At 48.3% G+C, this 14,296-nt stretch overlaps 1 protein-coding gene across 1 annotated transcript in view; it reads right to left on the reverse strand.

Annotated features, from left to right (window-relative positions):
- Positions 1-14,296, reverse strand: part of LOC146254461 (uncharacterized) — a 58,191-nt gene that overhangs the window by 21,664 nt on the left and 22,231 nt on the right. The window contains exons 9-12 of the mRNA XM_084675454.1: positions 10,345-10,444; positions 7,922-7,980; positions 7,606-7,670; positions 2,899-3,042 (exon numbers count right to left, since the gene is read on the reverse strand). Of these exons, the coding sequence (XP_084531580.1) occupies positions 2,899-3,042; positions 7,606-7,670; positions 7,922-7,980; positions 10,345-10,444 (368 nt within the window). The remainder of the gene's footprint in view (positions 1-2,898; positions 3,043-7,605; positions 7,671-7,921; positions 7,981-10,344; positions 10,445-14,296) is intronic.

Raw genomic sequence — 14,296 nt, forward strand, 5'->3', positions numbered from 1 at the left:
AAACATGACGTTCTATAGAAAAATATTTTTTAGGTTTCAGTAAGCGGACACTGGGAAATTGTCTAGAATGGCCATAAACATTCGATCGGGGCTTTTTCCAACAAACTATTTTAGCCACCTGTATATGTGACAGATACATAAAGCTGTACCAAGGCCAGGAGGGAAGATACCTCCTCCTTTAGCCATAGTCTTTAGCATCACTGAGAGACAGCTTAGAAACACATTTACATTTTACATTTACATTTAGTCATTTATCAGATGCTCTTATCCAGAGCGACTTACATTAAGTACAGGGACATTCCCCCTGAGGCAAGTACGCCTAGGCAAGTGCCTTGCCCAAGGACGCAACGTAATTTGGCACGGCGGGGAATCGATCCGGCAACCTTCTGATTACTAGCCCTCACCGCTCAGCCACCTGACTCACACATGTGTTGCTGAGGACATCAACAATGCCTGGGACTTCCTAGGACTATGACTTTCGCCCCGACACGAATGATTTATCTGAGGGAGTGTGTGTTTCCCTTTCTCTTTATAACCCTATAACCCTTTCTTCCCCCCTTTCTTCTTCTCTCTTTCTTTCACTCTCTCCATCGTTCCGGGCTGTGTGAGGCATTGTGTGTGGGACATAATGCTTCACATGTTTCAGTTGAGGCACCCCCTCCACTCCACACCCCCTCACCTCAGTGCACCCCTCTGGGTTTTTTTTGTTTTTTTTTGTCCCTGGGAGTCTTTGACAAATTTCTGTGGTCTAAGCAAATACGCAAATGTGACAGCACTTTGCTGACAGGAACAATCAGTGTTCAAGGGCTGCTGGATAAGTGCCGTGTTCCATAATGGGTGTGAAAACCACTGGGTACTGCACGAGGACACACACACACACACACACACACACACCTACCTACACCCCCCCCAACCACACACACACACATTTGCAGGCAAACAGTCACACACTCACTAACTTCTATATCCCCCAGCCGCAGTCTGTAGAGCTTCCTAAGCTACTGCACTAATAGTTTACACCAGTAACTCCATGACCTTGGAACACAGAGAAACTATTTGGCCCTAGATGCTGGATGTAATCCTCTCAAATCCCTTTGAAAAGGTAAGTAAATCCTGCTAAACATTCCCTCCTCTGCGGGCCGATAGGAACCCCCCCCCTTATTAATATCCCTCAGACGCAGACAGACTGTGAGAGCCATGGAGGCCGGGCCAAGGAGGCGGGGCCAGGAGGCGGGGCCAGGAGGCGGGGCCAGGAGGCGGGGCCAGGAGGCGGGGCCAGGGAGGCGGGGCCAGGGAGGCGGTGTTGGAGGTCTGGTCCAACCGCTGGCTGAGTTATCACAACAAACATGTGATAGCCACACACACACACACACACTCACACACACACACGCACACGCACACACCCAACAAACCTGTCAACAGAACCAGATTTAACGAGTCCACTCCAACCATACAGCATGCAGTAAACACACACACAATAAAATGCTATGCTGTTTTTTTGTGCGCCGAGCACAGCTGGATGTTTTATAATGGCAGTGAAAACTCAAGGACAATTATAATCTGTATAAGGATCACTGCTTATATCTACCGCATCATAATGCATTCCCACACATACAGCCTTAACCACATATATACACAAACACACGCACACACACAAATACGACAACACAAATACAACCAAAGATGTATTTAACGTTTCCATCTACTGTATCTACCTACAGTAAATGCGAAATAGTACACACACACACACACACACCAGCTGAAAGGGGAGATGGTAAATATAAGCACTAATGACTGATGAGTCCTCTGGTGTGATTATGAATTCCGCCCATCTTCACAGACTGGGGGTGTGACGAGAGCTTCCCGTCTCGTCTCCCATTCTGGACTGGCAGCCAGGTGCCTCTAGGGGGCAGTGTTGCTCTATGGGAAACCCCCGATGAACGCCCCCGAGAAACAGATGACACCTGTCGCTATCGTTTGGAGCCATTTGGAGGGCTTGAAATCCTCTTCTCCTAGGCGAACGACGACGGTAAGAGGAAAATGTAATCAAATCCATGTCAGATTACCAAAACGAGATCCATCAGCGTTCTAAAAAACAAAACGGCGACATCATTGTATCGTAGGGATAGAAATAGGGGTGGCTGTTTTTGGAAGCTCATTTTGGGAGCTAAACCAGATAATTCAGCAGAGGCCATTTGAATACTGTACAGAGTGTATATCGATGGTTAGCCCACTACCTCGTGCCTCCAAGCAAGCCAGGCAGGTTGGTGAAGACCGTTTCATGACTGGTTTCCTGACTGCTCGCGAGTCATTGTCTGACAGCCAGTCGCGGCCATGGCCAGACCAAACCAGAAAGATGGAGAAAGAGATGGAGAGACAAGAAAACCATCAACTGAAGAATTAATCGTAAGATATACACACACACACACACATATATATATCTATATATATATGTACATAGAGTACTGTGCAGTAGTCTTGTGCAAACAAGATTTTTTCACATGAATATTGTATTTATTTCTCCTTCTGAATTTGTGTGGCATTATATAAGTGCAATTTTGGTAAAAGGTTTTGTTTTGTCTTTTTATTTCATTATTTCTTAAAGCATTTCATCTTTACTTATTAATTGTGCCTAAGACTTTTTCACAATACTGTGTAGAGAAAGAGAGAGAAAAGACCCAGAGAGCGAGACAGAGGAAATTCATGGAATCTGTTCAAGGACTTCCTTCCTTGTTCTAAAAGGTCTCATTAGATCATGTTTTATCTGTGATTCACGTGGTACCTGTGTCCTGAACACAGGTCTATTTTAACCAGGCCACAAATGGACAGGGAGAGAGTATACCAAAGTGGACGTCTGTACAGCAACAGGAAACAGGAGGAGAACAGAGGATTACTCACTCCTCAAGAGAGATGTTGGAGAAGAGGAGGGCAGACTGCCCAGGATCAAGCCTGGAGAGGATTGCGCTCATGTTCGTCACGGTTTCCATCACGGAGCTTCTTCTGACTGACGTCTGGGGGACTATCTCCAGCACTGCCCAGCACCTGGGGCAGAGACAGAGAGAGAGAGACAGACAGACAGACAGAGAGAGAGAGAGAGAGAATGGACAAGGAAAAGATAAGACACCAAAAACAACTGTCTGCCAAGAAGTCCAAACGCAGCATATGTGAGGAGCCCAGAGGAACAGACGGCTGATCCATGTTCACGCTCGTTTCCCGTTAAACCTACATCAAGACGTGTCACATGTAACGTTCCTGACAGGAGGAACCTCGCGCGCCAACGTCGAGCCAGCCGCAAGACGACCCCGTGTTCCCGACAGCTTCGTCAGTGCATCCCACTGTGGCCTGCACACCAGGGCACGTCGCCACCACAGAGGAAGAACGGAAGCTTCTACAGAGTCAAGTCAATCCACGCTTCGACTGCTGAGTCACCGAGCGAGGGGTTCTGCAGCTCCTACGACAACGCCACGATGCTCCCTTCTGATGTTTTTCCGCTCCGTGCTGCAAAGCTAGCCCACGTCGCACACACACACACATACGACTTGTGAACGAGAGAGGGGCAAGCTAGCCAGCATCTGGCCATTACTGTTCCCTGCTTCCATTAACTAATGACCCCAGGGCAGCTATGTTTTCCTCTGATTGCAGCCCAGCGGTGCCTTTGCAGGAGAGGTGTGTGGCCTATTGTTAGCGTAGTCTGTTGTATGTCTGCAAATTAATCTGGTTCTATGAGAGAGCAAGAGTACGTGTGTGTGTGTGTGTGTGTGTGTGTGTGTGTGTGTGTGCAGTGGAGGTTCTAAATCATTTCAACTGGGGAGGCCAAGCTGGGGCCAGCTATACTCTGAGAGGGGCCAGTTCCATTGGAAAAGAATGTGATCGCAAAAACAGTAGTACGTAATAATACTGTAATAATAATGATTCCAGACTCTTCATTTAGGTCGGGCCACAAGGGGGTCCAAGCCTTGTTTTCACAGGGGGGCACCGCCGGGGATATGGTAGCGTAGCCGCCACAACATTTGTCTGAGTGGGGGCTGCGCTAAATAGCTACCGCGTTAGCTGGTGGATGACAAAGGAGCTACATAATCGCAGCGGCGATGAAGCTAAGCTCTGAGAGGGGGCCTCGGGGGCAAGAATCCCATCCCTTCATTGATCTACCTGTATCAAAGGCAGCCGAGGAACAGGGGGACAGATAAAAGTATTTTCCTTCAACACGGAAAGTTAACTAGTGCTTGCTAGCTCAGATTACCGGGGTCCTTCCTAGGTCCCTGATTTCATGAGTTGGTTTAAGAACATGTTTTGGAACAACTGAGTCTTGAGCAATGAGAGAACTGTGGACATGACACACACACACACAAATAGTACAGATTTATTTGTTCATTTGTTGAGGCTATACTTGAGCAAGCCCAACATCAGACCATTTCTTTTTTTATTCCTCTGTTCCTCTGCGCACTCTGGAGGGCAGAACTGTAGAGTTATGTACGGGACGATAATTATACATCAAAATTACGACCTGAAAAATGGACGGAGAGGAAATTGCTTCCGAAGACGTCAAGTTAGGCAGGAGAGAACTGTGAACAGGGAACGAGTCACCGTGGCCTTGGGGAGAGCGATTTCAAGAATTGAGTTTGCTGTTTTAGAATTTAGCTATGGTGTGTCTGGTACAACCTGTGTCTAGGTGCATGGCATGAATCATCACCCAAGTTCAGGGGTCAGGTGGCTGAGCGGTTAGGGAATCGGGCTAGCAATCAGAAGGTTGCTGGATCGATTCCCGACCGTGTCAAATGATGTTGTGTCCTTGGGCAAGGCACTTCACCCTACTTGCCTCGGGGGAATGTCCCTGTACTTACTGTAAGTCGATCTGGATAAGAGAGTCTGCTAAATGACTAAATGTAAGATCATCCTAAGCGTGTGTTAGCATTGCAGCTTAGCTTTCACCTACAGAAGCATCCCCCCAACCCCCTCTCAAACCGGTCAGTTACTTCCCTTCAACGCTGCGGATAATCACACTCCACGGTAGCCCAGGATGCAGACCTAAACACGAGCGGTGGGGTGCTGCTGATTGGCTGCCGTCTGTACGGCTTGAGCCTGTGTGAGCGAGGCGGACTCAGCGACGGGGCTGGCGCCACGCTCGGAACATCAGGACGTCGGGGGCGCCGCTTGTGTGTCGACTTTGATTCGGTGCCAATCCGGAGTCTGGTGTTTATACCAGGAGCGAAGCAGCCTGTCTGAGTCGATTTCCCTCTGCCACTCATAGCACACTGCCCAACTACACACACACACACACACACACACACACCACGTCTGTCTGGCTCACATCAGCATCCTTCTGCACATTCGCCATGATCAGGTGTTATTTCATTGCCAGTGTGTGTTTGTGAGAAATAGTGTGCGTGTAGAAAATAATCTTGTCTGTCTGAGTTTGTGTGTGTATATGGGTTGTGTGTGTGTGTGTGTGTGTGTGGAGAATCATGGTGTGAGTGTGTGTAAAGAATCGACATGTGTATGAGTTTGTGTGTCTCGTGTGTGTGTGTGTTTACGGGTTGTCTGTGTGTGTGTGTGGCGTGTGTGGGAGAAAGAAGGAAAGCATCATTAACTTCCCTTTGTCACCAAAAGACCAGATGCAGTCAATTTGCCGTACACAGATGGAGGCGTCAGAGAAGCCATTACGCCCGCGACAGAGACAGGAAGTGAGCGTTGCCGGGCGGAGACGGAGAGAAGAACTTCACGGTGGCAAAGCTGTTGCACAAAGACGACACAGAGTTTTTAAGATCTCCAGGGGATACAAATGGACACCGGGGGAAGCGCGTCTAAATAAAGACGGTCATCACCGTCACGCCGCTTCAACAAACAAACAGTGGGGGGGAGGACAGGGGGGGGCGGACGGGGGGGGGAGACGGGGGGGGGACGTAGCAAATCAAAGAAAGGCCTGAGGAGGCAGGAAGTGTGGAGAGGAAAAGAGTGCTGACCCAACCATTATCATACGCTGTGAAATATGGCCACCGGCGCAGGAATAAAACTACATGATGGACACTTTGGGGAGGACGTTTTTTACTTTACGACAAATAAGCAGACAATAAACCATACCGCATTTTCCCCACTGTCTTCATTTAACATTCTCTTCTTTAGAAAAATAAAATAAAATGTTTTCTCTGCTTCAGTATGTGTGCGACAACCTGACAAACTCATCTAAGCGCCATGCTTTTACTGGTGACTATCTCGTCTCATGCCCGCCAATCAGGGTGCGGTTTCATTTACCAGTGGCCAACCAGGGTTGAGCACACGGTCCCCCAGTGCCTGCTGGGATATTTCATCTCCTGAATCAAACTCCTGGTAGTTTCATCTGCTTCAACATAATTGCTTTCACTCTCCGGAGGAACAAAGCCCTGATTGCAAACTCAATAGGGTTCTTCACACTTGATTAGATACAACGCAGGCCTTCAGAGAAGGAGAGAGGGACGAGAAGGAGAGAGAGACAGAGAGAGACAGGTAGAGAGAGAGAGAGAGAGAGAGAGACGAGAGAGAGAGAGAGAGAGAGAGAGAGACAGGGAGAGAGAGAGAGAGAGATAAGGGAGAGAGAGACAGGGAGAGAGAGAGAGAGAGACAGGGAGAGAGAGAGACAGGGAGAGAGAGAGACAGGAGAGAGAGAGACAGGAGAAAGACAGAGGAGAGAGAGAGACAGGGAGAGAGAGAGAGACAGGGAGAGAGAGAGAGACGAGAGAGAGAGAGAGAGAGAGAGACAGGGAGAGAGAGAGAGACGAGAGGAGAGAGACGAGAGGAGAGAGACAGGGAGAGAGAGACAGGGAGAGAGAGACAGGGAGAGAGAGAGAGACAGGGAGAGAGAGAGAGACAGGGAGAGACAGAGGAGAGAGAGACAGGGAGAGAGAGAGAGAGACTGGGAGAGAGAGAGAGAGAGAGACTGGGAGAGAGAGAGAGACGAGAGAGAGACAGGGAGAGAGAGAGAGAGACTGGGAAAGAGAGAGAGAGACTGAGAAAGAGAGAGAGAGACAGGGAGAGAGAGAGAGAGACAGGGAGAGAGAGAGACAGGGAGAGAGAGACAGACAGGAAAGAGAGAGAGAGACAGGGGAGAGAGGGACAGAGGGAGAGAGAGACAGGGAGAGAGAGAGACAGGGAGAGAGAGACAGGGAGAGAGAGACAGGGAGAGAGAGAGAGACTGGGAGAGAGAGAGAGAGACTGGGAGAGAGAGAGACAGGGAGGGAGAGAGACAGGGAGAGAGAGACAGGGAGAGAGAGAGACAGGGAGAGAGACAAACAGACAAAGGGAGAGATAGAAGGATGGCAGGAGGATGGACAATGGACGTTGGCATGGGCGAGGAGTGGGATGAAGATGGGACGGGCAGAGGGATGGGGAGGGGGGGAGATCTGTCCCAGGGACAGTCTCAGTGGAGATCATAAGTTCTTGGACAGGAGTGCTGGTCTGGACCTCGTCTCTGTGATACATTTACATCTACGTCACTAAATGCTGCCACAGTTTGTGCCACGGCTGCCCCACGGTCGCCGCCGCCGCCGCCGCTGTTGTTGTTGCGATTGTCGTGGTGTTTGGCATGCCATGCATTTCGGGCCAGGCCTTAAGGTTCCGCACACAGACACTCACCACAGCACGTTGAGCAGAGTGCAGGTTGCCAGGCCCGCCAGCACGGCCCTCCTGAACCACAGGATCTGGAGCCGGGAGAGAGAAGAGACACAGTCAACCCCCCTCTGAGATGGCTACGACCCAACATGGTGGCGCAATTGGATCTCCTTTCAACGCCGTTTACATTGAGCAGACATTTATGGAAAGCGGCATTCAGTGACCATGCTCCAACCACTGAGCTTTGCCCTCCCCATCCTTAACACAGCATGCTCGCGGTTGTACCGTTAGCTTTGTCGAACTGGGGTGAATCGAATCAAGTTCACCCTGAGGCTTTTACCTGAGTCCTGTTGTGGGATATCTGGGAGAAGAGGAGGGGCATGACGTTGACGATGCCTCCTGCAAGGACAGAGAACCAGGATGAGGAACATGAGACACACACACACAACACACACACACTCTAATGACAGAATTGCATGTACTGTTGATTCACTGAGATGATCTTTGTGAGGGTGTTATTCTGTATTGTCCTGATTTGTTTCCTGATGTCGTTTACTGGTATTAAATCAATATATCTCTCTCTCTCCCTCCCTACGTACCTCCCGCTGGCTGCGAATTAGTGCTTGTTCTCTCTATATTTCAGTTTCAAGCACAACAAGGACAGAAGTCATATTGAATCTGGAATGTGCTGACACAGCTTACAGTGTTTTCTCAGACGAGCAACATCGGGAAACAAGAGAAAGGAGGAGAAGCCAGAGAGAGAGGGGGAGCAAGGAGGAGAGAAAGGAGACAGGGACAGGAAGTAGAGAACAGAAAGAAGGGGGGAGACGGATGAAACTGAAGGGAGATAGGAGGAGATGGAGTGGGGGCGAGAGAGTAGCAAAAGGAGCGAGCGTGCGAGAGAGAGAAGTGGAGGAAGAGAGCAAGGAGAGAAGAGAGAGAGAGAGCAAGAGAGAGAGAGCAAGAGAGAGAGAGCAAGAGAGAGAGAGCAAGAGAGAGAGAGCGAGAGCGAGAGCGAGAGCGAGAGCGAGAGCGAGAGCGAGAGCGAGAGAGAGAGAGAGAGAGAGAGAGAGAGAGAGAGAGAGAGGAACGAGGGACCAACCCTCCCAGTCTCCCCAGCACCAGATGGCTGGCAGAGGAAGGTATGGAGGTTTGTCATCACCACTAGGGGCCCTGGGGGGCCTACCCTATTAGCAGTGTACACATTAGCTCCACAGAGGAAAAGCCCCAGGAGGTGGTCGCTCTAAACCTCCACCCAGCCCCCCGACAGAACCAGGCATGAACAAACACCTGGCTGTACTGCTAGCATCAGCATCATCATCTATTTACAGTACATCTATCTATGGTATCTTTCTGTAGATATATACTGTAGGTATTTATATATATATATATATATATATATATATATATATATATATATATATATATATATATATATATATATATATATATATATATATATATATATATACAGTATATATCTACAGCATCTCTCTATAACAACTCCACCTATCTGTAGTATCTCTGTAATTTACTTATCTACAGTATCTAACTACAATATCTATCTCTTGTAGCAACCATATCTATCGATATATACTGTACAGTGCCTGTCAGAAGCCTTTTATCATTTTTGAAGACACATGCGACACCTGTTTTTATTAAATGTTTTCATTCATGAATTCAAATCATTCAATTACTCAATCACTAAATCAATCTTTCACTCAATCACGGTCTGTCGGGCATGAACATCTATATGAGTTGGCATGTTCTCCAAATAAGGTGACAGTTTGTTGAAAATTTAGCTTTTTGTACCAATATCTGTACATTTTGGTCCAAATAAAATCTTCATACCATTAAAAATGACCTAGTTTGTTGCATATAAAGAATAGAAACATGCATGTGTCTCAAAAAATGACAGACTAGGTGTTTCTAAACTTACCACAGGTAATGTATATGCAGTTGATCTATATATTGTTTATTCTTTCCATCTCCTGCCAGCTTTTGTCATCCTCTCCTCTCCCTTTTTATTCTGTTTTGACATGTGCTGACACATACGTAAATATATGGTGCGTGTGTGAGTGAGTGTGTGAGTGAGTGTGTGAGTGCGTGTGTGAGTGTGTGTGTGTGTGAGTGTGTGAGTGCGTGTGTGCGTGCGTGAGTGTGTGAGTGAGTGTGTGAGTGTGTGTGTGAGTGAGTGCGTGTGTGATTGGCCTGTGGCTCTGTGAAAGCCCCAGACCATTAAAAGCGCGGGCTCTTAGCACAGGCCTGTGGGATGCTGTACAAAGCCCTGGTAAGCTAACAGCTTTGCTGCCGAAAGTGGCGGAGGAGTACTGCTGCCTGGAAACGAGTCTCTCCCCACCTCCACCTCTCTGTCTCCCCCCTCCTTCTGCGACTTGATTCCTCTCCTTCTCTCCCGCTCCATCTCTCCCCCTCTTGATTCCCCCCCCCCCCCTCACCGTCTCTCTCTCTCTCTGATTCTCAGAGTACACCTGTCCTTGTTGAAAGGTAGACTAGGTCATAGAAGAGAGCGTGTTAATGGTCTCTCAGGAGTGTAAACAAACATACAGCTCTGACGTCACAGGCAATATCATGCTAGTCCATATACTCAGACAGAGACAGACACACAAACACACACACACACATTCCAGATACAGCACACACCCCACAGGCCATTAGAAAAGCAACGTATTGTGTGTGAAGGGGACCAGGAACCAGATGGAGGCAGGATAACAAAGGGGAGTGTGGGCGCGTGTTGCATCTCACCCAGCGCCACGGTGCCCATTAAGAAAGGTTTGCCAATTTGTCGGAAGTCGTTGGTGCTCTTCAGGTGAACTTCCGACCCCACGGCAAATGTCACCGCCACCTGGGGGACATACAAGATGAGGAGCGGGCAGGGAAAAGGCAGCGAGCCTCACACACAATCAGAACACCCAGAGACCACACCGGCCCTCGTCCAGGCCCTCATTTCAGCTGACATTTCCACCGCAGAAGGACATTCGACGGCGGACACGATGCCGGTCGTGTGCTAGCCTCCAGAGTCGAGCCGAGACTGAACACATGACAGGTCGGGTTGAGGAGAAGAGCGAAGAGAAGCGTGAAACAAGAACACACAACAACCACGACACACAAGACAACACGCAATATCAAGTCCGACGTCTTTTTCTGGCGGGTTCTGAGTGGCATTCTGAATATTATACTATTCACAGTATGATGTAGCCTGGCTGCCAGACCAACTTAGCCCCGCCCCCCAAAAAAATTGGTCGGGAAGTTGGGTCTGGAGTAGCTCGGTTGCGGAAAAACTATACCCGAACAGGAGCTGTTCGGACCAATGAAATTGTTAGGGCGGGCTTTATACGATGATGGACAGATGATTAACAGTAACGTAATCAACCACGTCACCAAAGAGCGCTATGGTTGAATTTGTTTTCAACAAACAACATATTACGTTGCTCTGATTGGTTGTAGGTCTATCCAATTGAGCGAAGAGGCATTTGCTTTACGAGTTTGGTTGAAACACGCCCTATACTCACAGCCCAACGGAGTTATCAGACTCATATTCTGACTAGAATTATGAGTATGACAACGTCAGGCTAAGTATGAAGAAGTGTCGCGATTGCAATTACTCCGAAAGTAATTGACTCTCGTGAAATTGAAGTGTGCCCTGGAATCTAGGAGTAAGTATTCCATTAGGTCGCCTGTACTGTCGAAGCCTCGCAAAGGAACACGTCTACGCCAGTTTGAGTGTCCCTGTGCGAGAGAGAGACAGAGAGAGAGACAGAGACAGAGACAGAGACAGAGAGAGAGCGAGCAGAGAGAGAGAGAGACACAGAGAGAGAGAGACAGAGAGAGACAGAGAGAGAGACAGAGAGAGAGACAGAGAGAGAGACAGAGAGAGACAGAGAGAGAGACACAGAGAGACAGAGAGAGACACAGAGAGAGAGACAGAGAGAGAGACACAGAGAGACAGAGAGAGACACAGAGAGAGACAGATGTGAGTCAAATGCACCGAGGTGCTGTGTGAGTAAGGAAATAGCCAACATCAGCACGTGTGTGTGCACCCACCCACAGGCGTGTGTGTTAGGCACGTTAGAAGATAAAGTGAGAGTCCCTTAGTGCCTGTTCTCTGAGTGTATTTGTCAAACACTGTCCAAGGCTCCTTCAACATCCCTCTCTTTCCCCTTCTCCCTTTCTCTGACCGCTCATCCTGTCGTCCGTGGCCAGTAATGCAGCCTGGGTCTGTTTGGGCACTCAGACCAAAGACGGCAGTAAGATCACAAGCTCTCAACGGCTAACCTCGCTGGTACTAGAACCATCTGTAACTCTTCACGCAACACATGGGAAAGGAATGTGCACTGCCAATCGAACAAACAAACACGCACGCACGCACACACACTCCTAATGCACACCGTGCAAAGCACTGTGGGGATGATGTGAGAGAGTCTCTCTCACCGTGGAGAGCATGGACGAGTAAGAGAGGTCACACAGGGATCACGGGGAGGAAAAACAGAGAGAGTGGTGTGTGTGTGTGTGTGTGTGTGTGTGTGTGTGTCTGGCTTGTGTGTTGGGGTAGGAGGCAGGATGGGGTCTCACATAGTCTCCACTGCTGAAGACACACAACACACACCCACACCAATAGGAAAACTTGGCAAACCTGCTATATTCTTTGAGAACTCCCTGAAAGCATGGACTGCATTCCTTTGTGTCGTTCTATAGACAGTTTCTATGGAAAGGTGGGTTGAAAACGGAAAACCAAGGGGCATGGACACGTGTAGAAACATTAGGAAATAAATCGGAATAAAGACAAATGATACAAAAACTCACACGCAACGCATAATCAGGGTCTGGTGAGTGTCATCCCTAATAAACAGATCTGCTTCAGCCCAATTTATACTTAGGTCGCAGACATTTTTGAAATGGTTGCCCAAAAAAAAAAAAATGTCGCTCAGGCTGCTGCATTTATACTTTGGCAAACACATAGCTATGGTTACATTGTTTACGCTTTGTAGTCTAGGTGATCGATCGGAGAAAATGGCTGTAGCTAATTTTGAGAGGCATTATAAAGGTGTGGATATGTTCTAACTTGCTCTGCCAATCTCTCCTTTATTCCTTCCATCTGAAACAGCTGTTGAGCACTGAAAATTCAAAACAATGCAGTCAATGGCGCGTGCCGTCTATCTAGCCAGTCACACTTGCACGACACTGTGACGACATCGGCGCCGATAGAAATTTCTCCTGGTCGGCGCCACTTTCAAGCAACGGTTAAAAGTGTTGACCGTGACACAATTTCTGTCAGCGACCTTTTCAAAAGTGTCTGCGACCTAAGTATAAGTTGGGCTTTAGTCTTTGAAACTATGGCGTGAACCATGTAATTGACAATTCTTTTCCCACTGCAAAATAGTCCCATCTACTGCAAAACCACATCTGCATGCGAACGAAAGGCGAGCGAGGGGGGAATGGAGAAAAGAGAGGAAGGGAGAGAGAGAGACATTAGATTCATGTGCTAAATAAACAGCCTGTTACGTTCCAGACTGACTTAATTGGGCTCATATCAAGGTGTAACAATTCACAGTGCTCATGTCATGCCATTGTGCATTTTCCATCGAGCGTTTCACAAGGACGCTTGGTCCCTGATGGAGCTGGGTGCCATGTCTGATTGGCTAACAAAACTGCCCATGAAAAATCGGCCTGATGGCTTCATCTGTTGAACGGCCTGTGCGTTTTTGAGCTCTATGTTGTGCCAACTACAGATCAAATGAGACTTGGTTAAATATCAGAGGCAGAAATGGTAGTCATGAAGGGGTCCAATCTCAGATCAAAAGACTGAACGTGTAACTTGAGTGAAGTTGGGATTTGAAATAAGCTACGGGGGGTGTCTTTTCATGGTCTGTGGAGACGAGCCGATCGATTGCCCGCATCGCTCATTATTTACACCATGGAGCCTGGTATTGTTGTTGATGGGGTAGAAATAGTATGGATTATGCCTTTAATATTTGATCAAGACACTGGGTGTGGTGCTCTGTGGAGGAGGGAGGAGTAGGGGTGTGCAGTGGAGGAGTGCCCCGGTGGAAGGCCGATGGATCGGCTGCGATCGACCTGCCAGGAGCTGTAGGGGTTGGGGGGGGTTTGGGGGTAGTGGGGGTACCGAAGAGGGCTCTCTGGGGAGGGGGGTTCTTTGATGCCAACTTCACAGGCACCAGTATCACAGGGACTCGCATCACAGGCACCAGCATCACAGGCACCAGCATCACAGGCACTAGTATCACAGGCACTAGTATCACAGGCACCAGCATCACAGGCACAGGCATCACAGGCACTAGCAATCAATAGGAAACTAATACAACTCAGGAGGTACTGAGCACACTGGTTTATCACACACACACACGCATGGGAATACATCCCACACATGCACACACACAGACGCAGGTACCAACTAGATGCACATACATACACACATACAACACAAATCACACACACACACACCTTTCTGCTTTTGTCTAATAACCACATTATTAATGTTGCTTTCAATAGCTCCTCTCTCTTCCCAGATTAAACCCAGGTCTTAAGAACGCTCCCTGGAGCATCTCAGTCATCATAACTCCTGTTATGGGAGCTCCCTAATAAACTTTGATTGCTTTAAAATCTCCACGGCAATCTGTCATTTTTTATTAAAATTTTTATTGCAGACGTTGCAGATTGTCAGTTTATTCATTCAAGA

This window comes from Hypomesus nipponensis, chromosome 16 (assembly GCF_054491055.1).
Source record: "Hypomesus nipponensis isolate SF chromosome 16, ASM5449105v1, whole genome shotgun sequence".
In the NCBI taxonomy this organism is placed as follows: Eukaryota; Metazoa; Chordata; class Actinopteri; order Osmeriformes; family Osmeridae; genus Hypomesus; species Hypomesus nipponensis.